This window comes from Trachinotus anak, unplaced genomic scaffold, assembly GCF_046630095.1.
Source record: "Trachinotus anak isolate AG129_WGS33_773 ecotype Australia unplaced genomic scaffold, CSIRO_AGI_Tana_v1 ptg000009l, whole genome shotgun sequence".
Lineage (NCBI taxonomy): Eukaryota > Metazoa > Chordata > Actinopteri > Carangiformes > Carangidae > Trachinotus > Trachinotus anak.
The window spans coordinates 5573531-5596401 of NW_027273860.1; the positions used below are offsets into that span (position 1 = coordinate 5573531).

Below are 22871 nucleotides of genomic sequence, written 5' to 3' on the forward strand. Positions count from 1 at the left end.
GACCTCCAGAATCTCTGCCATCTCCAGCCTGATGAAAGCTGATGAGGGCCACTGCTGTTGCACTTTATCACCTCATCACCCCTTGCTGCAGCAGACATTTCCTTTCCTTTGGAGGGTCTTATTGAAGCTATTTGGGCTATGCCGGACTATCAAAGGCGTGATCTTTCTATACATTGCTGTTTACGCTGAAGGAATTTCCTTCCCCGTGTACATGGCGCCAGACAAGTGCCCCTTTGAAATGACAGGGATTCTTTAGAAATATCGACAGAAGCAGTGTGGTGACAGATGTCTCAGTTTTCTGATAAGTGCTGAACCTTTGTTTTTTTTTGTGTTTCCTTTACATGGGTTTATCTTTGCGTATTTCCATGGAGAACAATGAGCAGTATTTTACCACTAAAAGGGTTTAATGTGTTTCCAGGAATATATTTTCAATTTGACAGACTTTCAGGTGACTGCAGCTTACAACAGTTGAATGGGGCAAATATGTTACGTGTAAATCAATTGATTTAGTAACATTTTACTGTTTTGTACCTCTTATGTAACGTGTTGTGTAACCACCATGACATCTTGATCTGTGGCATTTCTTTTTGGGGATCTAATTCACGCCCGTTTTGACAGATCTTGATGAGCACTTACATTCAGTATGAGAGTAACATATATGCATCCATCGTGTAAATATGTAGATGTGAAAATGAACACAAGTGTGTATCAAGTGTTGTTAAAACTAATAAATACTGAACTCGGGTATAGAGAGCACACTGGGTGCTTTCAAATTCTTTTATGTCCTTGTTTTTTTTTTTAATGTAAATTAAAGTGAACTTAGTACTTCCACCAAGGAGGTTATGTTTTCACCCATGTCCATTTGTTTGTTTGTCAGCAGTAATATGCAAAAAGCACTGAGCTGATTTCCCCTGAACTTGGTGGGGTGATGGTGAGTGGAAGAACCCATTCAATTTTGGGACAGATCCAGATTATTTACTATGAATTTGACCTTTTTTTCTCTGAAGTCTGGTATATGTTGATTGATATCAGTCTTGGTGGAGGTCTGTACTCTCTGACTACCCTTCTAGTTTCCAAGATGAATTTTCTTATTTTAATAAAAACACAAGAAAATATATGAGATTGCAATGAAAATAAAAACAGAAGAAATAAATCGCTCTTTTATGGCACGAGCAGATTTTTGTGTCATTATCCATGCACAGTCGCAGTATTTAAATCAAGTGCTGCCAAATAATTTGCAAGGAGGAATGATGACTAAAAAGTAGATTACAATAATCCTCTGATAGCAAGTGCAATTCAATAGCAAGGTGACCAAACATTAGATCTTTAATGTATAATCTAAAACAAACACAAACACACCTTTAAATACCGATGGCGGTGAAGCGGTCCAACCTGTTAGATTTAATTACGATGACAGAAGAAAAGGCAGCAACAGCTCCCTCTTAGAAAAAAAAGTCAAACATTGTTTAAGATGACATCATCAAGGAAAGACAGATGTTGTCTTCAAAATAAAATCACTCATGTTGACAGAATTTCTTTTTTTTTTTTTTTTTTACACGAACAGCTGAACGGCAAAAGTTGCCTTAACGTCACCTCGTTTTTGCAGTTCTCTACCTTCACAAGCACCAGCTAACAGGTGGTAATGTGAGAGACATGACCTCCAGCAGCTCTACAGGAAACCCTACTCCCATGGGTAATGCTAGCCAGCATACCACCGAGAAAGCACAGGAGCATGAACAGAAATCCGGCCCACGGCTGGATTAATTTGACTGTGGTCAGGAGCATTGAAAGGGGAAAATCAGTGGATAACAGCAGTGACATTAAGAGGAAGAAGAAGACAAGAATTTTTTGAGGCTGAGCGACTGGGAAAAAAGGAACAAAGGATGGAAGGAATGAGAAACTGAATAAAACTGACTGTTGTTGTCTATTCAGGCGAAACATCTCTCCACCTCAAGAAGTTTGTCTCCTTGCATGTGTGAGAAAAAGCAAGGGACAAAGAGTGAAAGAAAGCGAGTCAAAAAGCGAACAATGAACTGGACATAGAAATGGCTGGGACTGGTACAGGTTTGGCAGACTTTCACTAAGCCTGATAGCCTCAGTGAATAGACTCATTCTTATCAGTGTGGCCAGCAGAACAGGAGGAGGAGGAGGAGGAGGTGGCAGTGAAGTTCTGTGTAGGTGACCTAGATAAGGTTATTCCTGTGCTGTACAAGGCAAGTGGGGCAGCCCTCAAAGGTGGCACACCCCTCTGCTATCAACCCCTTTTTTCTGTCTGTTATCAGTAGCAAATACTGACATGTTGTTTGGGAGATACCAGTGTGACGAACCTCATGGCAAACGACTAAAAACAGAACATCAATACTTCTTACGTCATGCAGCTTTTGCATGGCCAGTGTTTGCTCCAAGATCTCACACTCAAAAACAGCTACTAGGCTGTGGTTATAATTTTTATGCCCACAATGACCATTCAACCTGAAAATCCAGAAAAACAGCACAGGTCACAACAAGGAAAGTGTTTCATGCCAACAGCTCCACAAAGTCGTCATATATTTTAACACCAAACATTTAAAAGGAAGCATTATAGTGTCCGAAACCGGTTTGTCCAAGCTAACCTGGATAATGTTGTTGCTTGGATCCATGTGCATCTCTTCCAATACACATGGTTAAATGCTAAGTAAAGTGCACAAAAGTTCATGTTAATTCCATTGGATTTTACCCTCACCCCCAACAAAACAGTATGAGCTGCCCATGCAGTGACAGTGAGATGATCCCTCACTGGCTTCCCACAATTCAGTAGGATGCATAACCAAGCCAAAGGCACCGCTAAGGTACCTTTTTCACATGTGCAGGGTAATAACATGTGTCAGCATATGGCATAGACCTACACTTACAGATCACAGATGTAATGCTCAACGATAATATAATATGCTATATACCATAGGGTAATAACACTGCAGATATACAACATTGGTTTATAGATTTACTGTCAGAAACAGAATATGTTTGCTCGATAATTTTTTTATTTTTTTGTCATTTCACTATAAAATTTCCTTTTGCAGAAGGCATAGCATACTTTCAGACCTTCCTCTCACTGATCTGTGTCGGCAAGGAATTCAGCAACATGCACATAACATGGTAGTTTTCAGTTCACTGTTGCTTACCTTGTAGCAACTGCAAACACACACAGGGATTTTTGCTTGGGGTTAAATACAAATAAGAAGTGGGTAGTTAGCCAGAGCAGCAATCGCCACCATGGCTGAAAAGATCATCCGGAGCAAAAAGCACAAGAGCGAGAAAAACAGATTTAACACTCAGAGGAAGCATGTGTATGTTCTTACAAGGGGAAGTGGTAGTTCTGAGCCAACAGACTTGACATTTGAAAAAACTGTTGGATGGACAACTGTGTCCACTAGTAATGCTGCTGTCCTAAGCACAGTGGAAAAAACCATCGTCACTTCTTTGCCCAGTGATGTCATGAACATGAATAAGCATCTTGAGGATTATGGCTCCGCAACACAGGAACTACTGCAGGGAGGCCAAACACAAAATGCACAGTCATCATTTTCCAGCCTGACCACAACAGGAATGATGAATTAATAAAATACAAACAGATGTTAAGCATAGCCTGTCAGTGGACGGTCCATATGTTACAACAGTTTGTAATGACCCACAGGGTAATCGTTGGAGATAGTTTGGTTCAGCAGTAGCGTGACCCTGCAGTTAACAGGGATTATCCCATGAGCTCATTAAAGTTAGAGCCACAGTATGTAGAGTTGCCATATGTAATACAGCATCACACTGATGCAGAGAAGAACAAGACTTGTTAGGTCTAGTGCTTTTTGGACCTATTTATACTCACTGAAAAGAGTGGCAAGCTTTTTTCCTCTCATGTTTTTATTGCTCCATTTGCAGAATATAGCTTCACATTGCTATTTTGTCAGTAGAAATCACTTTAAGTTGCTATATTCAACAACACATTATCCTATGTGGCATTAAAGGACCACTATGTAGGATTTAGGGTGAAAAAAAAATGACTATATACAATATATTTATGTTTAAATATAAATATATATAATGTATATTAGTATATAATCATGTGAAACTAGTGATTGTGTCTTTTTGGTAGCTTAGAATAAGCCCTTCATATTTAGGGAGTGGGTCCTCTTCCATGGAGCCCGCCGTGTTTCTGCAGTAGCCCAGAGCAGACAAACCAAACACTGGCTCTACAGAGGGCCTTTCGTGTTTTTATGTTACCTCTGGGCCACCACAGGTTCTACTACACACTTGGAAAGGGAAGGGAGAGTGGAGGGGTATTCAGTTGGTTGCAATCTGCAACCTCGCTGCTAGATGCTACTAAATCCTACACACTGGTCCTCTGACACAGTGGGATGAAAGAAAACAAAAAAGAGGGAACGATGGGGGATGATTAATTTTGAGGCTAAAGTGGGATTTTAGTTAATGGACAAGATTAAAATAAACATTTGTGTTTGTTTGCTTTTCCCCATGAGAATCTAAATAAAGTTGTTCCACTTCATGAATATTTGTACTTAAACATTGTTTATTGACAAAGCTCAAGTTTTCTGGCCACCAGCATCATCCCCATGGATTAACATATGAAAACATTGTTGTTGATGTTTGAGTCAAATATCCTGTTGTCCCAATGTGTCTTGGCTGCGACCACAGCAATGCAAGTTTGTGTTTAGTCTATGCATTTTTGATAAATTTATACAAATTTTACATGTATGAAACAATGTGTAGTTTCACACATTATTCCCATGGGTTTTCCGTCAGTGTTAAGTTACCGATTGAATTACACACTACCTTTGCCTGTAGAGGTTTCAGAGTCACACACAGGGTAAGTGATTGTGAATACCTGTATGTCTTAAAGATTAAGTACACACTATGTGCTTTATACGTAGGCTTAGGCCATTAGATGTAATTGATTTGTTTAAATTAGATCTGTGTCATGCTTCATTTTGACTGGTCAAAGGCCGGAGTGTGTTGAAAGATTTATTTCCGAATCAAGCATTAAAGAAAGAATAAAATGAATCACACTTTTGTCACAGTTGACTTCAGATCTTCAGGATTAGTCAGTGAATCACACGTCTTGAGAAGTGGATGTTTACATAAAAGGGCAATGAAGACTGAAGGGAGGAAATTACAGAGGAAATTTGCTGTTGAAATGTTTACATGGAGCCATTCTTGCTCACAGTTTGAAAAATGCTTAGTGCTAAGTGGAGGGCTTCCTGAACACCATCTCTGAACTGATGACTTCTAGATTCTGCACGAGAGCATCAGGAGCTTTGTCACAGAAGCAGATATGAAATGAATATGCTATTCATATTACTTTTGTGCTCTATCTTTGAAACTGTGTTTTCGAAAAGTAACAGCAGCGAATTGCAGGAAACTGCATTGATCCACATCCACGCTGACGGCTGAAGGCGACGCTGTGCCCACCAAGGAACACCACCTCACACACAGTGGTCTGCTTCTATTATCTCTCCTGCATCTCCTTTTCTTTCATCAGTCCCTTTGCTGTGGGTCTCTTGGTCCTGATCGAGGGACTCGTGGAAAGACAAATTTCAACATCAAGTAAACCAGGTATTATATGGTATGGTATTATAAATGACCACATTACCAAGTGTCAGTCTTTGTCACATCAAAAAAATTATTTTTGGTCTGTCAGCATCAGACACCCTCATCTCGGTGATCTAGCAAGGACTGTTCACATCAAAGCCTGTGCCCCAGCAGCACTGGACACATATATAATACAACCTCAAGTGGTAAAATATTACTGTACATTAACTCAAGATTCTTCATAAAACGCAGAACCATAGAATTGCAAGAATCCCTTGGACGACAAGGTACCAAAATTCATCTCCTAATCAAGAGGTTCTTGTGAGATCAGTACTGACTGTGTGATGTTACTGTCTGTGGCCTCCTCTGCAGGCGAGGCAATGCCCTCGCTACATTTCATACTGTCCTTGAGTCCCTGACAAATCAGTCAATAGTTCTGCTACAGTTAATTCTTGACCCTGGATACAGGAGTTGAGGAAACAACTTCACAGGTCCATTTAGTGGTGTGTTGACATGACAAGAGGTTATAATACGCCCTCTGAGCAGTGCTACATCTTCAGGGCAGATTTGAAGCTACAGAGAGTCGTTATCTCAAAGTGGCGAGACAGGCCAGGGCTAGCTGGTTAGCATGCTAACTTCAGTAGAAGACAACACGTGATAGAGCCATAAAGTTTTATGCTGAATTCATAACATTTCTTCTAGACTTATGCTAAAGCTGGCTATGTAGCAATAGCAAAACTTGCTATAGCTCAGAAAACATGGAAACAGCCACACTTCTCTGACAACTGGGCAAACGCTTATCTGCTGATGAAGATCGTGTGATACGATTTAAGGCTTGTATTTTTTTTTTTTTTTTTTTTTTAACACTACTACTGTATTTCTACACCTTCTATTTACTCTTATCACTGAGTTTTTTATAGTAGAATGATACAACCCTTCCTCTGAGGAAATGAACGTCACTATCCTCGACTAGAGGTTAGAGCTCGCCCTGGCTGTTTGTGCAACGTCAGACCTCTTGACTGCATACTGCAGTGGTGTCTCCTCGGACTCCCTCTACCCTCTCCTCTCACAGTTTATGGATGAGTGTGTAGTTCCTGTCTCCTTAATATATGTCACCCGCCTGATACGCTTGATTATGCAACAATCTGCAGTACTGGTCAGGAGCCTGGGGGGGAAAAAATGTGTGACATGCTGACCGTGGCGTATGTCAAATCTCTGCTGACCATAAAGAATTAACCCCGATCTGTTTGCCCTTACCTTACATGTTCAATAAAATCTATTTAAACAACAATACACCATCATCATCACATGTGGAGCTCAGGCCAGTTTAACTAATATAAATCTGTTGTGACATCAAAGTTTCTGACCCTGACAAACACTCACATGCTGCAGACTAGATGACCTGACCGTGAGTTATATTCAGTTTGTGAAGGCATGTATTGAAGGAGACAAAACATGCAAATGAGCGTGGCCACATCTGTGTTACACGATGGCACCCAGCAGGATTTTTCCTCTCACCCAGCTGTCACAACACCAAGTGAGATGAGAAGATGCAACACAAAGGGAATGCTGGTGAAAAAACAAGACTGTGGAAATAGGAAGCTGTACTGAAATGTCAACAGTGGATGAAGGTGATCAACGGCAGTTAGGTAAATAATCCAGCAACAAGGATGATAGAGGACATCTTTGGTTTTATTTACACGTTTAGTTCAGTTAGCGTGTGCAGAGAATGTAATCTGAAGCAAATGTTTGCTATTAATTAACCACCTTTCCAGAAGAGCAATTTTAGCTTAGCAACCGCAACTTGGAATGGCAGCAACAGTAAGTAATGGGGGCAGGGCCTGGTGAATGGTCAAGTCCAGGAAACCATTGCAAAATATAAAGAATTTTTTAAAGAAAGGGAACTTATAGTACATCTGATAAGCAAAAGGTCTTTATACTTCAGAAGTCTGGCATAACGAAGCGCACTGATGCTCTGTTTCTTCATGGGTTTGTAACTGGTTTGACTACAAGAGAAAGTAAATGAAAGAATCCAGGCATCACTAGTGTGAACCATTCATCTCCTGCTGTCTACTGTTACCAGAATAGCTGACCTTGTGGAATGACTGGTTATGAAAGTTTTCCCAGAGCAGCTACTAGTGATCACATGTGACCTTAAACAAACTTTTCCATTCTGGTTTGTATCAAAGACTTTTTCTGTTATACAAGTCCTTATTGATTCTGACTGGGTCAGTCAGCCAGACATGTCAGCAGTCGATAGCTCTTATTTTTATTGATATTTTGTAGGACACATAGGGGTGACTGAGGGCACACAAGGGACTGAGGATGTTCTGAGGACAAGTCCAGCTCTATTCAGAGCTCTGTGTGGTCAAGCCAGCTTTTCCTGTTCAGAAAAGACACACACATTTCTCTGCAGACGCTAGACACCAGCTGGAAAAAAAAAAACAAAAAAAAACTGGTAACACCCACCCTCAAGCAGAGGAGGTAGAAAAGCTCTGTTGATTAAAATTTGTCTCATCTTCCTGTGGAGGGTTTATAAGAGAGGTGAGAAGTCAAGTGTTACTTGCATTTCACACAAGGTGAAATGCCGCAGCTGATTAAAATCTTCAGTACACTTAGGTGTCAGCTGCTCGTTGGCTGTTAGCAGTGTTTTCTTGTACACACATGATGAAAGGAGATAATCGCCCATTGCCCACTTATAATAGAAGTAAAACTAATAAACAGGAAAAATGTATAAGATCAATTCTTTCACTCCAGTACAGAAAAATACACCTTCACCAGTGCTGATGGTTTAATACTTTGTACTTCTTGTTCTTGAAATCCCAACAACTGGAAACCTGGAAACCAGACCAACCAGTGAGCTCATGTTTATTCACTATGGAAATGGTCTGGAAATGCCAGGCTAAACAACTGGAGCTACTGTCTCTAAATATCCACGGCCTTCACATGTTGCCAGTAATGGAAGAAGTACTCAGATCTGTCACTTAATTAAAACTAGCCATGCTACAGTGTAGAAATTCTCTGAAAGTAAAGGTCATTCATTCAAAATTTGACTTCAGTAAAAATACAGCATTAAAGTACCAAAGTTAAGGTACTCATTATGCTGTACAATGTATATAATATTATTGGATTATAACTATTAATGCATAATCCCTAATGCCAGCAACTAGGAGATGATTAGTATATCTTATCATAAAGACAGGAAGCAACAACTTCTTATTTTTACACTTGAGACTAGCTGTTTCCCCCTGCTTCCTGTTATTATGCTAAGCTAGCTGGCTACTGGCTATAGCATCATATTAAACTGGCAGACAGACATTGAACATCACTGTTCTCATCTAATTCCTGGCAGTTAAGTGAACACGTGTATTTCACTAAGTGCCCAACTTTTCCTTTAAGGCCAGACTGTGTACTTCCCCCACCACTGCATATTCCACACCCACAGCTACAGATGTTGCGTCTGTTAATTGGTGCCAACGTCAACAGGAAGTTTGATAACGTAATTTCTTTATAATAACGACATAAGTGACTTTCTAAATACATGAGATAGACCTCCCTACTATCTTTATATGGATTTCTCTACCTTTCAGATAAGATAGGCTAATCTCACCAGTCAGGTTAGCATTCATTTCAACTGGATACAGAGACATACTACAGTGTACTGTAAGTGTTCAACAAGCTGTCCCTTTGCTGCAATTATTTAAGTGAAAAATGATGATTTGCCATAAAGCCAGAACATGCTAATATGGAAGCTCATTCTAGTTAAGTTTCAAAAGCTTCAAACCACAGAAATCCATGATAGAGCAAACCAAAAGAGCTGAGGACTTTAAAATCTGATGGACCTACATAATATCTAAACTCAGAAAGGAAATGACACAAGTATGTCTGCGTAAGGCAAAGAAGAGTAAACACAGAAACCACAAGACACGTATTAGTCATAAAATATATTTATTTAACTAACAAAACGTCCACTTCCAAAATAGAATGACAACACATACTCATGGGATGGCCTTAACAGTGACTGGCATAAGGCTTTTTTCTTCCTTTTTAATGCTAATTACAATCTTTCTGGAAATACATCATTTTTATCATTAATGTTTCAGAAACACTTTCAGGGCTAAACCCTGAGGTCCCAAAGCTGAAGTTCACATGGTCTTTTGTTAATTATTCTCCTATACAGGGCCTGACACCAGGCTGACACTATAATCTTCTCTGTTGGCAGCTTCTTTGGCTGCCTTGGCAGGGTAATTTTTTCTTCCTTGGCTTTGTGCATTAGCCACTATGGCATTGCCCAGAAGGCGACTGTGCGTTTTAAGCATTAGCACTTGACACACTGAGGTTTCAAAACAAGACATGAAGGGATTTTCACTACACATTATATTTCATGTAGAAAAGGAGGATCCCTCCTCTCTATTGCTATATTATCAGGAGCTTTTGGTAAGAAAACATAATTTAGGAATCACTTAAGACTTATTTTGCATAAGCTGTCAGGCTAAAAAAAGGACATAATCTATAATAATAATAAAAAGACAACATGGGATGATTTGAAGATTAGACTGTAAAACCAGAGATATAAGCCGTTGTCATGATGTTTAGTAGCTTGCACTAGCAGCAGTCTGTCCTTGTGTCCTTTGTTGCTGTGCGTTGAATGCAAATCAATAAGCAGGCCAGTGCCTATAGGCATCACGTCTGCATGAGACTACGCGTGCGATGTTGTGTGTGCCAGAGGGGGATTTTCTGAGTCAATCGGTTGTGATGGAACCGGCTGCAGCTTTTTATTAAGCTGCTCTGATGCAGAGGCTGGCTGTCGGTCAGAGATTACTGACAGACTGGCAGTGGGAGTGTATGTGTCTTGTGTGTTGGTGTGTATCTTTTTATCTGCACCTTACCATCCTCCTCGCAGATGGTGGTATAGTTTCATCCTCCCCCGGCTACTGCAACGAGCTTGTGCTTTCTGCTACTTGCTGGCTCGACAGCATCATTTCATCTTTATTTTTCATCTTTGTAGCATTTGTTGTGTGGCAGAAAAAAGATCCACACAACCTGGTGTAATGTCACTAAAAACATGGGCACCAGATGCAAAATCCCGGTAAACGTGTCGCCTCCTCCGTGAAGTGTTTGTCTCATAAAATAAATTATGACAGGATAGCTTTGCTGGCTTATTACACGGATAAAAACAGAGATGCACATCCTGCAAGTGCTCCATCTCACGGTTAGACTGCCCAGCACTGAAAGCAACGGGCCACAGGAATTTCATTTGTTTTAAAATCGGACGGAGAGAGATATGTGTGCTTTGTGGCTCACTGCAAGAGAGGTAACTCTGGGTGTCTGACTAAAAGGAGGGGGAAGGGAGGAAGAGGGCAACAGGGCAGGGAGGGCAACAGAGGGGGAGGGGCCATTACTGGAAGGAAGCACGGACAGAGCGACCCTTGAGTGGCTGGGGAGGGCGGTAGTTGTCCACCATGCAGCAGTCGGGCTCCCCCTCAGCAGAGAAGAGCAGGCTGCGGAATTTGGCCATCTGTGAAAAGGGAGAAGACGCTCACGGGGTTAGTCATTCCTGCTGACCTCCTGTGACTGTCACTCACACAACACATCACTCGTCTCGCCGCTGAGTCACTGAATTAAATTCAGAACTTAGGCAGTGGTGTTACTGATGCTAAGAGAAATAGTTTGACATCTTGCGTAATAAAGACATTCACTTTCCTGCTAAGAGTTAGATGAGAGTTTGACTACATATGAAGCGTCAGCCAGCAGCTCGTTAGTTTAGACTATCTCAGCTTGGCTTAGCTTGAAGACTAGAAAGAGGAAACAGCCAGCCTGATTCTGTCTAAAGGTAACCAAGGTAAGCACTAATTATCATGTTGCATTACTTTTTGTTTAATCTGTGCAAAAACTAAATTGAAAAAACAAGTCGTAACCTATGCTAAGCTAACTGTCTCTTTAAGAAAAATGGTATCAGTCTCCTCCTCTAAGTCGCAGGACAGCAAGTAAGCATATTTCTCAAAATTTTAAGTTAAAGTAGAATTTTGAATGCTGGACATTATCTATGACAATGCTTGATATTTTATAAGCTGAACGTGTTTTGTAAAAGAATCCATTCTCAGCAAAGTAACTTTTGTTAAATTGTGGGGTGAAGTAACTGTGAAGTAGCAGTATAAGCAAAAAGTGTAGAAAAACTGTAGAAACAAAAAGCTGTGGTTTTACAACACATTACGTGCCGGACTATGTCTTGGCTGGGTGCAGTAACCATGAGGAAAAAAGCTCTGTTTGTTTTTACACTTTAATTTTTGTACAGATTAAACAAACAAGATATAACATGATCATTAGTGAGCTTTAGAGGTGCTGGTAGGCCAGTTTTGTTGCCTTCAGAGTTTGGCTAGCTTTAATTCCAGTCTTTATGCTAAGCTAAGCTAACCAGCTGCTTGGTGTATCTTCATATTTATGTATTTACTGTACCATTTTACTCTAACTCTGAGGTTTTCTCAATCTCTTGAACTATTTCAACAAGACAGGAAGAGCAAGAAAAAGTCAGCGGCTACATGATGGTGTCAGATGACCTGTTTAAGACATTTGTCATTAAGTCTGGTTAATGAATTGGTCCATGGTAATTACACTGCTGCAGCTGCTTGAATATAATGTACACAGTGAGTACCTAGTCACTACAGGGACAAATTAATTCAGCTGGTGGGTGTATGCTCTCACCATTAGCTCATAACAAATCATTAACTAATGATATGTATTACTGTATATGAATGCCTTCTTTATCTGCTTGTCCAGGCTTATGTGGCGCCGAGTCTAAAGGTTATATCCACATGTCCCTCATGTTTACCCTTGAGACACCTACTCGCTGCCATGACATAAACATTTGACTAGGCAATGCTAATTTTCACACGGCCTAAAGACTGCAACCACAAGGATAAACCAGACTGGAGATGCTGTTAGTTTAGATTAATGGGTGGTTAGAAGTCAAATAGCCATTTTAGTGGTGTGATTTGGTGTAATTTTACAAGTAAATACTTTGCAAATGCAGGTATTATGCACCAGTATACTGTGTTTACTCAGTTTTAGCTGAATTCACACTCTCAGTTGAGCTCTTCACCTGCAGAATGTGATGCATCTGTGGGATGAACACTTCCTGTTGCCTCCTCACATAATGACTCAGAAATACAGTGGTAAATGCAACGTCTCCAGCATCTGTGTCAACTCATATTTGACCTTGTGTTCTTGGTTGCCTTTTCGTGCATTCTGAGAGTGAATGAAGCTGCTGTATTGCCTTTCCTCTCATTAGAGCTTTGTTCTTCTCCTCGTCTCAGCCGTGCAGCTAATCTGAACAATTAAGCCCTTCATTTAGAACGCAGTAAAAGAGAGGATTTGCAGACAGGGCTATTCTAGACCGTAGGCACAAAGCCAATCGCTCTGCAACTGCTAAATGGACTTTGAGAAAACATACCTGATCACAGCTGACGCTGATGGGCTCTTTGCAGACAATCCAGGTAACACTCTCCAGCAGAGGGGGTGTGGTCAGAGAGCCGTCATATGTCCAGTAGTCAAGGCAACCAGGGAGCAGAGAGGCGGGGTCAAAGTTAGCGAAAGAGGTCTGCTTGCCCTGAGGATAAAACAGAAAGTGAATAACAGGTCAGTTGTGTGTCTTATCAAAAATTAAATGCAAGTAAATATGTTTTTTTATAGAAACCTACTTTGGCCTTGATGACATCAAAAGCATCAATAACCTTCTGGAGATTTGCATTTTCATCTCCGATCTGAAAAACAAATAATAAGAATGATCATTCGCAAAGAGAATTATGCATCGTGGTATTTAAACTATTGTGATAATTTGCAGCAAATCAAAGTACGGAAATTAGTTATGCTAATTGTTGTATACTGAACAATAAGCTTGAATCACTGCAACAGACCTGCAGGAAAACTCCAACAACAGCGAGTCCATCAGGCTGGCTAGCAGCTTCTCCAAAGCTTGGGTATTTGGTGTTCCAGTGCACCAGATGGAGCTGGGGATAAATGAGATGGATAAATAAATAAAAAAATTCCTATGATTGATTTTCAGAACTGTGTGCTGTCATGTTGTATTTAACAGTAGATAGTGGAAATGGAAGTGGATATTTGAAATGTTAATGGGATTTTCTGAACTGAACTTTGAGAGATGCATCATTTAGCTTAAAGGGGCTATTTGTAAGTTTTCTCTGCCATTGAATGTGGTTTCTTGCTGAGAGTGGGTGGTGGTGACTGTTGACTGAAAAGCGCTTCAGTTGTTGTGTTTAGAAGACAAGAGTCTATAATATGCCCTCTGAACAGTGCAACTTCTTCAGGGCAGACTGGAGGCTACAGTGAGTCGCTTTTCGGAAAGTGACGAGACAGGGTGGGGCTAACTTCAGTAGAGGAAAAGATGTGATAGAGACAAGAGACACTGTTGGAGACAGCTCTTGGTGAGTAAAACAATGACGTTTGATGCTGAACTCTTAAATGTTTCTTCTAGACTGGTAAGTAAACAGCTGATAATGCTAATGTTAGCTATGTACCAATAGCAAAGCTTACAAATAGCTCCTTTATAAAATGCTTAGGGGACAAAAATGAATTCCTATAAGACAATAACTTGACTCAACGTTTTGGAAACATAACAGTGCGTCATAATATCATATCACATAAGGATTTTTCTCCAGCCATTAAGGTTCAAGCCGACTAATGAGTTCCCTTCTTTTGCTCTTCTGAAATGTTAACAACCTACAATAAAAACAAAACTTAATCTCCACTCTGCCACTTTTTCCCCATTGTTGCATCAGCCTCAGCCTGCCCTAGAGTTCTGCTCTGTAAACATTATGATCATCATCATCATCATCATTATGGCTGAGAGTATCTTTACCTCAGCAGGATACTTGGTCCCAGCCACAGTGTGCTCAGAGCCCTTGTCGTCAGAAGCTCCCCAGTGGAAATGAAACTGCTTGAGCCTGTAGATCCCTGAGATTGGTCCGTCTGCCAGAGCTGCAGAAAAAAAAAGACACATCTCCCATCAGTTCATCCCACACTGAATGTGGGTAGTACTGCAGTCGAACATTGAGGCTTGGACACTGTTATCCAATGGTGCATCTCACATACTGTAAAGGGAATATCTTACTGGAAAGAAAAAATGAGAATGCAAGAAACAGGTTTTAAAGATGAATAAGATGTGAATGTACACACACACACACACACACACACACACACGTACATCATGTACACACTTGTGTCATGATGCCAGACATCCTATTTCATGGAAGTAGACTCAGTTCCTGTTGAGTAAGACCTGGTCAGACTGAGACCTACATGTCCAGGTATTGTTAACATCAAACCTCCTTCCAGTGTTACACAATGCACCTATTTACAGTATACAACATGGTTGAAACAGTAGCAGTTAATCCTGTATATTGTTCTATTTCTGGTGCTGTGACACCAAATGCAGACACACACACACACACACACACACACACACACACACACTGGCCTCTCCTAACAGGATATTTGTTTCTCAGTAGTCGGACTCAAATGATAATAAGGTGCGGATCTTGAAGCAAATCACCATGAAAGTGTCTTCTTTTCATTACTGGACAACAAATATAATCTGCAGTGATATTCATCTTTTCCATGGTGCATGACATGATTTATGACGTGATGAAGCCCATGACAATGACAGGCAGACTTAGCTCGTGCTTTATTTAGAAAGGCAGGGTGGAAAATAAGTGCAGTGGAATACTGAGGAAGACTTAAGAGGCCACAACTCGTTAAATTCAGATTCTTAGTAAAACTGCTTTTTTTTTTTTTTGATGTGTGTCCACCAGAAATAACCCGTGTGATTTTGTTGATTATGTAACCATATTCTTCATTATCCTATATCAGATCCGCTTAGGACAACCAATCCAAAATCCTAAACGTGAAAAAATAATCTCGAGCAATTGTTTCTTGTCTCTTTTGGATTTAGAGTCTGATCTGAACGAAAATCAATGCAACAAAATATGCATTTTATATTATGAAGGTGGGGAAAAAAAAATCAAACGTCTTTTATCTTATAACTAAACACATTCCCACGCATTTTGGCACATTAATAGTTAACCAAGAGCGGGTTTATTTGCAGAGTAACCTTGGTTTTAGCGCTTTTGACCTCACTGCAGGCAGAAAAAGAGAACTGGCGTGGGAAAGGTTTACCAGGGGTTACATTACCAATTCAATTAGTATCTGCGGGCTTTGTGTTTGGCTCTTGAATGGAGCTCCTGCAGCCTTTTCACTGCTTTGATTAAAATAAAATAACTGTTAAGAAACACACACACACACACACACCCACAAATTAAAAGCCCCAGAGACGTCAATGAAACTGGGGCGCATGACTCATGCATCCATATTAATATTAACAAAATATTAACATGCTTGAGTTCTATACTCTTTAGGCTGGAGACTGTGAGAGCTGCAGTTCACACACACAGGAGCCACGCATCAAGCCTGAATGCCGCATTGAGCGGGTTGTGCATCCTAATCATCACCACAACCTGCTGCCTTTGTTCTCAGACCTGAGTCCAGTAATAGCTCCTCCATTAGCCTATATCAGTAAACATTAGCCTGCAATAATAATTGGAAATGTATGAAACCCTTGTGTTCTCGCCAGGTTAAAACGAAATAGCCTATTGAAATGCCAATTTCTTAACCTGGAGAGGTGATATCAAGCCGCGCATAGGCAGCACTGAGCGGCTGGATCCTTACAATATTAATATAACACTAACTTGAGCTGTCGGTGTCATCCAAGAAGGTCACTTGGAAGGAATGTCCGTTGTTGAGGATTTCAAGGCAGGTGGAGGGGTCATACTTCAGGTTGAGCGGCTTCAGCCCCGCGTCGTATGATGCTTCACCAGGTACGATGTCAATGGGAGACTGGCGGGGTCCATTGGCAATAGGGAAGTTATCAGCCCATTTGTCGGGTCCTAAAATGATATAATGATAACACTGTGGTTATTAGAATATTCGTCTTGAAACGTGGGTTTTATTCGTGAAACAAACTGCTCATTTGAGGATGGTGATGTGCTTAAAACGCGCGTAAAACCCCCCCAAATGTGCAGGATGAAAAATCTCTGCAGTGACCCGTGCATGCACCATCCTCCCATTCATTCACCCAGCACCCTGCCTGTTGGTATGACTGGTGGTTAACAGTCCTCTCAGTAATGTCATCCACCGCACCACAGCGTGTATGAGTCGTGAGCGCCTCACCGTTGTTCGCTGCGTATCCCCAAGCGTGAGACATCGTTAGAGTTTGAATGTATGAGTATCTAGAGCTGTAATCCCCTAAAGCGAGTCCTTCCCCGGCGCAGAGCAGCCAGTGTCCTCCACCTGACAGCTGCACAGCTTATATAGGGTCCCCTGTGTGCCGTGTGTCTGTCAGGCTGGTATTGGCCACATGATGTCCGCGCAATGGCCGGGAGGAGTTTAGATGCGCAGCAAGGCTGCAACACTGTGGATCAATGAGTCTCTCTCTCCCTCTCTCTCCCTCTCTCTCTCCCTCTGCGGCGGTAAAATCTTCATTGACAAGCTGAAGAGCTGGATATTCGCCGATCAACCAGCGGAGCGCATTTGCACCACGCAGCAACGGGTTTAACTTGCCCGTAATGTCAGGAAATAACGGAATTACGCAACAGCATGCAGCCTGATATCACTTTGAAACTGCCAGTATTGAAAGGGACGCTCTGGGTTCCTGAATATCTCAGCAAGGCGAACAGTACAAGGAAGAAACAGACATACAAAATATCACCAACATATTAGGCCGATGTAATTAGTACTTGTTGGATCGCAGAGAAACGGCCCAATCAAGATTAAAGGGTTTGAAAAGTAGGCTATTTAATGTGGGATTATTGTGGTAACGTTAAATAACCTGTTTGTCAGAACGCCTATCAACAAAAGAGTGGTCAAAGTCTCTGTTTGGCTTAATTGTACCCTGTGGACTTTGATCCAAAAACGGAAAAAAAAATGCAAGCCTTTAAATGAACTCATGGGGACTGAATGCCTTGTATTTGCAGGGTCCAAAAAAGTCACATAAAAGGCATCCAATTTGATGAGTCAGAAGTGTGTGTATGTGAAAATCTTTCAAAATTATTTTGACTAACTTATGAGTTGTATTCGTTTATAAACACATTTTTAAAAACAAACACAACTATAATAGGACAGAAAAGCTTGATTTTTGCACAGCTCAGGAGGACAGATAACATAAAGTCAAGGCCTACTTTGTGCACAATTTGTCCATCAGTGTTAGTGTAGGGCTACTGCAGCAGGTAGTCAGTATAGTGCAAAATAGGCCAAGTGGATGTCCAGTGAAAAAAAAGAAAGAAAGAAACAGACATAATAAGCACATCCACATCCATACACAAACGGTGTTAAGGTATCAGAGAGTCAGGGCAACCCCAAGACTAAACTTCATGAGTGTGAGACACTGACACACACATGGACATCCAGGCTATGTTTGTGTTCTGTCAGTATTCACGTATAGTTATAATAGTCTCTAAACAGACAATGACTAAGTGTGGTTTTAGGAAATTGCATATGTGCCTCTAAAATGTAGGAAAAATGCATTTCAAAGTCAGAAATAACTGATTATCTTGTTGAGGGATTAGTCCACCCTTCTGTTGACCACCAAGCCTAAACCTCCCTTAAATCTGGAGAACAGTTTAATTGCATCCTAGTGGCCAGTCCAGCTCAGAGTACAGTGGTAGGCTACAATAAGTTTTGATCAGTTTTTCAAAAACAGGCTGCAATGAGCTCAGCTGTGGTGGTACTAAGGTGCCACCTGCTGTTTGTGGATGAGACTACAAGGCTTGTAGTCAAAGACAATCATAGATTAGAGCTTTGCAGATATTAGTCTTTTTGGCATCAAATAGCTTTGATAGACAAACAAACATAATGAATTTAAATCTCATTTTAGTCCTGTTAAGTGAAACTGTGTAAATAATATTGTGGGTATGTAAAATGTTGCTGTAGCTAAAATGTTAACACAGAGGAGGTCTATAATGAATTTCAGCAGAAGGTCCACTGAGTAATTGGCACAAAACATGTTGCCACACTGAGCAGTCTTCGCCACTGTGAGATCTGTTAACAAATTTCAAAATAACCTATAAAAGGGATCTAAACTTTAAAGCATTTATTTTGAAGGTCAGACATACAAACCGGATGTTTTGTTTTCGTCTTCTTCCGGTTTCCCCGTCAAAAAACCTTAATAAATCAAGTCATATTTCGGTTTTGCGACTATAACTTAAACACGAAGAACTGCAAGATAATGTTCTTATTGAATTAAAAAGGTTTAAACACACAATTTATTCTGCACTGTCACACAAATACTACTATATTATATAAAGGTTAAGGGACAGCACGGGTAACGTAAATAATAATAATAATAATAATAATAATAATAATAATAATAATAATAATAATAATAAGAAGAAGAAGAAGAAGAAGAAGAAGAAGAAGAAGAAGAAGAATTTTATGCAACTTACGTCGACTGTCGCATGCAAATGACGTAGCAGAGGAGACACGTTTGTAGCACATGAGGATATCAACACGAACCGACCACTTCACCGAGGTCTGTCTTTAAGTGTCTTTTACAGCCGACATGTTTAGTTTTACAATCACTGGTTTTCATTAGTTTTTTTAAAATTAGCGTCACCAAGTAATTTTAGTCAACGTGGTGCGAAAATTAAGAAAATACAAACGAACACACGTACACATACATGTAAATTGCAGTCCTGATGTGTGTTTACATTTAGGCATCGGGTGGCACTTCATCCACCAGAGCAGGGTGAAATGATCCAAACACAAAAACACACTATATGACAAGTGGGGCTGCAACTTAAGATCACTTTCATTATTGCCTTTTATCAGTAGTAGTTGCAGTAGTAGTGGTAGTATTAGTATTCTGTTACTGTCCTGTGAAAAACAAAAGCATTGAATCCTCCTTCGAATTGAATTCTTATACAAATATTAATACTTGCATTCTGCTAATCGACTAATAAATATAATGACTAATTGTTGCAGCTCTAATGACAATATTTGTTGACTCATTTTGAAAAATACTTTATATACTTTCATATTGTCTAGTTGCTGCCCTCACACTTGACTGCAGGATATTAAAAGTAAAATAAAAATTATTTTACTGTGTGTTTGTTTTTCATATATGTTAGGCCAATTTCCTTGATTATAAACCAATTTTGTTTTGGGATTAACAAGGTATCCATCTATCTAATCTATCTATTACATTTCATTTCACATGTATAAAACGTTATATAAAGTTATTATCATTACTATTACTACTTTATCGTCATCATTATTTGGCATTTATGTTGTTTAATACCAGACTCTGCCATCAGCTTCTCAAAGCCTGAACCAGGGTGTGTGATTCACCATCTGTGCTCTAGACAGACTGGAGTGTTTTTCCACTCTAGTTTCGGTTCTCACACTCCCACTGTAGCTTCACCTTCTTGCTGCTGTCTGACAGGAGTGGTAGTGAGGACAGTCTGCTGCGAGCCAGCAGCTTCAGGGTTTAAAGAGCTGTGCATTTTTTTTTCTTTGATACCCTTGAAGAACATCTGTTTTTTGCCCTCAGGGCCGCATACTGAGAGGGTTTGTTGTTGTTTATGGTGCAACTCCTGGTAAAAGTCTAGACGGTATGAAACTGTGAAGACAGTCAGCTGCAGAACTATAGAAAAAAAAAAAAATGTCTGAACTGGTTTGTTTGGCCTCTAGAATCACTTGAGTTGCACTTATTATACATCATCTGAAACTCTTGAACCTGATCAAGTGTTGCGATTGACTGTTTCAAGGAGGCAGCTTCTGGCATAACAAGGTGTGCTAATCAGGAGTGTAGGCAGCATGTGAAGAACCTTGAACATTTATCTTATTCAGAGGAACTGCGAGCTTGTGCGATTGATGTGGACGCTGCATCTTTAGAGCAGGCAAAAGAGAGAGAGAGAGAGCCCACAAGGTTAAATACAGGACACATGGCACAGAAGAATCTCCCATGAAAATAACCGTGCCTACTGGTGCTCTCTCCCCAGGTAACATGGCGAAGAATAAACAGAAAGGGAAGAAACAGAAGAACGTCTTTCAAGTGGCAAACAAGCACTTGAAGCACAAGAACAAAGCGAAACCTGTCACAACAACACTCAAACATGTAAGATCTCTCTCCTGTTGCCTTTTCTTCTCTCCATATTTTCACACGTACTTTCTACTCTACTCTACTCTACTCCCTTGTATGTAGTGTTTTACAGCACCTCCTCTAATATAATTTGTGATTTCACAGATCAATGCGGTGAAAAATGAGAAGGTGGAGAACCTCAATCAAATCTTCACAGAGGTCCAGAGGGATTGTAAGAGTCTTTCAAAGTCCGTTGCTCCCGAGCCAAAGAAACAAACACAGGTAGAGGAGGAAACTGAGGGCATTTAAACCTCTTCTTTATTACCCAACATTTAAATTCTTTTCATATAATTAATAATAATAATTAATTTTTTTCTCATTTTAGGTTGTCAGGGAGCCACCAAAGGAATCTGTAAATGTTGACAATGCTGCTCAACTCTTCTCTCAGCTATAATGGGCCAGGAGAGAAGGACAATGATGAGCACTGATGAAAGACATGTTCATGTTCAGTTTTTGAAATGAAGCCTCAGAGGAGCTTCTGAAATCTTATGCCATAATACAGACTGCAGATGAGTCTAAGGTGAGAGGAGGTTGCAGTTGTGGCATGATGATAAAATTATGTGTATAATTTAAGCATCTTGTATATCCTGTGCAGAGAAATGTTATCACTGAACAGTTGTGATATTGTTTAAGAATATTTCTATCATTTTTATTGATAAATATCTTTTGTGTAGAAATGTTAGGGTAACAACTAATCATTATTTTCATGATTATTTGATCTGCTTTTTGTTTCCTTGATTAATGAAGACTTAGAAAAAAAAAAAAGCTCAGTCCCAGAGGCCAAGCTGATGTCTTCAACAAGCTTGTTTTTTTTCTGGTCAACAGCCAAAAAAATATTCTCTTAAAAAGAAAACCTCACATTTGAGCAAATGGAAACAGTGACTACTTTCCTTGAAATGATTAATGAATTAACAACATAGTTCAAATATCAAACCGTTTTTGAGATGTGGGCGTTGTTGTTCATCATCTTGGATCTGTAGTTAAAAACATTTAATTAAAGGTTGTTTTAACCCTGGAACATTTTTGAAAAGAATTATATACTTGTACTGTCTTTGTGGTTTCGCTGGATTCAAGGTTTTCACACCTGTTTTTTTAGGCTTCTCATGCTGTCTCAGATTTTGTGGTAATGAAGCTGCTGCAATCACAGAATTTGAATGAGAAATTCACATACAATAAGTTTTCTCATTAAATGCAAGATATTTCATGTGGTGTGTTTGAAAAGGCACAAATACAAACGCTACACATTGAGTTTTTTGTTCATTTTTTGTTTAGCAATGTCGGTTTAACTCATTTTTGAGTCCGTTTGTGTTGTAGCTGTATCGCACTGCATCATATGGTCAGGCATCTCTTATATTGTGTATGTACAAGCTCTCTCTCATTGCCTCACACTGTCATTTCTATTACAAGAACAACCTGAAGATGAGGTATAGATTTTTTTGGCACTGCCTGCGGGCAGCATGCCGTTATCAGTATGCTGCTGCTGCTGCAGCTCCCGCCGCCGCTGGCATAGAAACTTGACATCGAAGGTCATGGGTTGCACCAGTGCCTGGCTAATTGCTTGTCTCCGCGGTGACCTCTGACTGAGTTAGTTGGTCAATAAATCTGGAGCAGGAGCAAAGATGGTAAACAAACCAGTGCTTGAGTGTGTTGACGTAAATAAGCAAATGGCATTTTCAAGGTGAAGATGACTATCATGACAGAGGCGTTTGCCTGAGTGATGGTTTTAATCATGCTGCGTGAAGACAGATCGTATTATGCAGCGGAGGTCGTCAGAAAAGCTTAAACCTGCAGTAAATACATATTTGGCCACAACAAGCTGGAAACACAACGCTTGTTCTCGTCTTTCAGAGACTTGATGTCATCAGTGGCAGAGTACAGGGCGTCTCTGTATTATTTGTCGATATTCAGGCCAGTTTCACTCTGTACAAGTTGGTGTGCTTTGTGCACAAAAGGTTTATTAATAGGCTGTTTTAAAATCCCCCTCCACTTCAACATACAGTAACTTTTAGTTCACATGAATGTTCAACTTTAACTGTGCAGAAAGACGTATATAAAGAGTTTGACAACAACACAAGACTGTTTCAAA

The 22871-nt window shown here is 40.2% G+C and overlaps 2 protein-coding genes across 3 annotated transcripts; one reads left to right on the plus strand and one right to left on the minus strand.

Annotated features, from left to right (window-relative positions):
• Positions 1 to 9508: 9508 nt before the first annotated feature.
• On the minus strand, positions 9509 to 17218 carry LOC139625106 (carbonic anhydrase 1). The gene is made up of 7 exons (XM_071484747.1): positions 16819 to 17218; positions 16338 to 16535; positions 14453 to 14571; positions 13491 to 13583; positions 13275 to 13337; positions 13028 to 13183; positions 9509 to 11095 (listed from the first exon to the last, which is right to left on the minus strand). Exons 1-7 carry the CDS (start codon positions 16850 to 16852, stop codon positions 10976 to 10978), a joined length of 783 nt encoding a protein of 260 aa, XP_071340848.1. The 5' UTR covers positions 16853 to 17218; the 3' UTR covers positions 9509 to 10975.
• LOC139625107 (ribosomal biogenesis factor-like) lies at positions 13909 to 22033 on the plus strand. Of its 2 annotated transcripts, none has more exons than XM_071484749.1 (4): positions 13909 to 14018; positions 20646 to 20761; positions 20891 to 21007; positions 21111 to 21322. In XM_071484749.1, exons 2-4 carry the CDS (start codon positions 20651 to 20653, stop codon positions 21177 to 21179), a joined length of 297 nt encoding a protein of 98 aa, XP_071340850.1. In that variant the 5' UTR covers positions 13909 to 14018; positions 20646 to 20650; the 3' UTR covers positions 21180 to 21322. The 2 variants fall into 2 exon arrangements, with proteins under 2 accessions (XP_071340850.1, XP_071340849.1); XM_071484748.1 differs by lacking the exon at positions 13909 to 14018 and adding an exon at positions 19036 to 19174 and having other exon boundaries at positions 21111 to 22033.
• Positions 22034 to 22871: the final 838 nt, after the last annotated feature.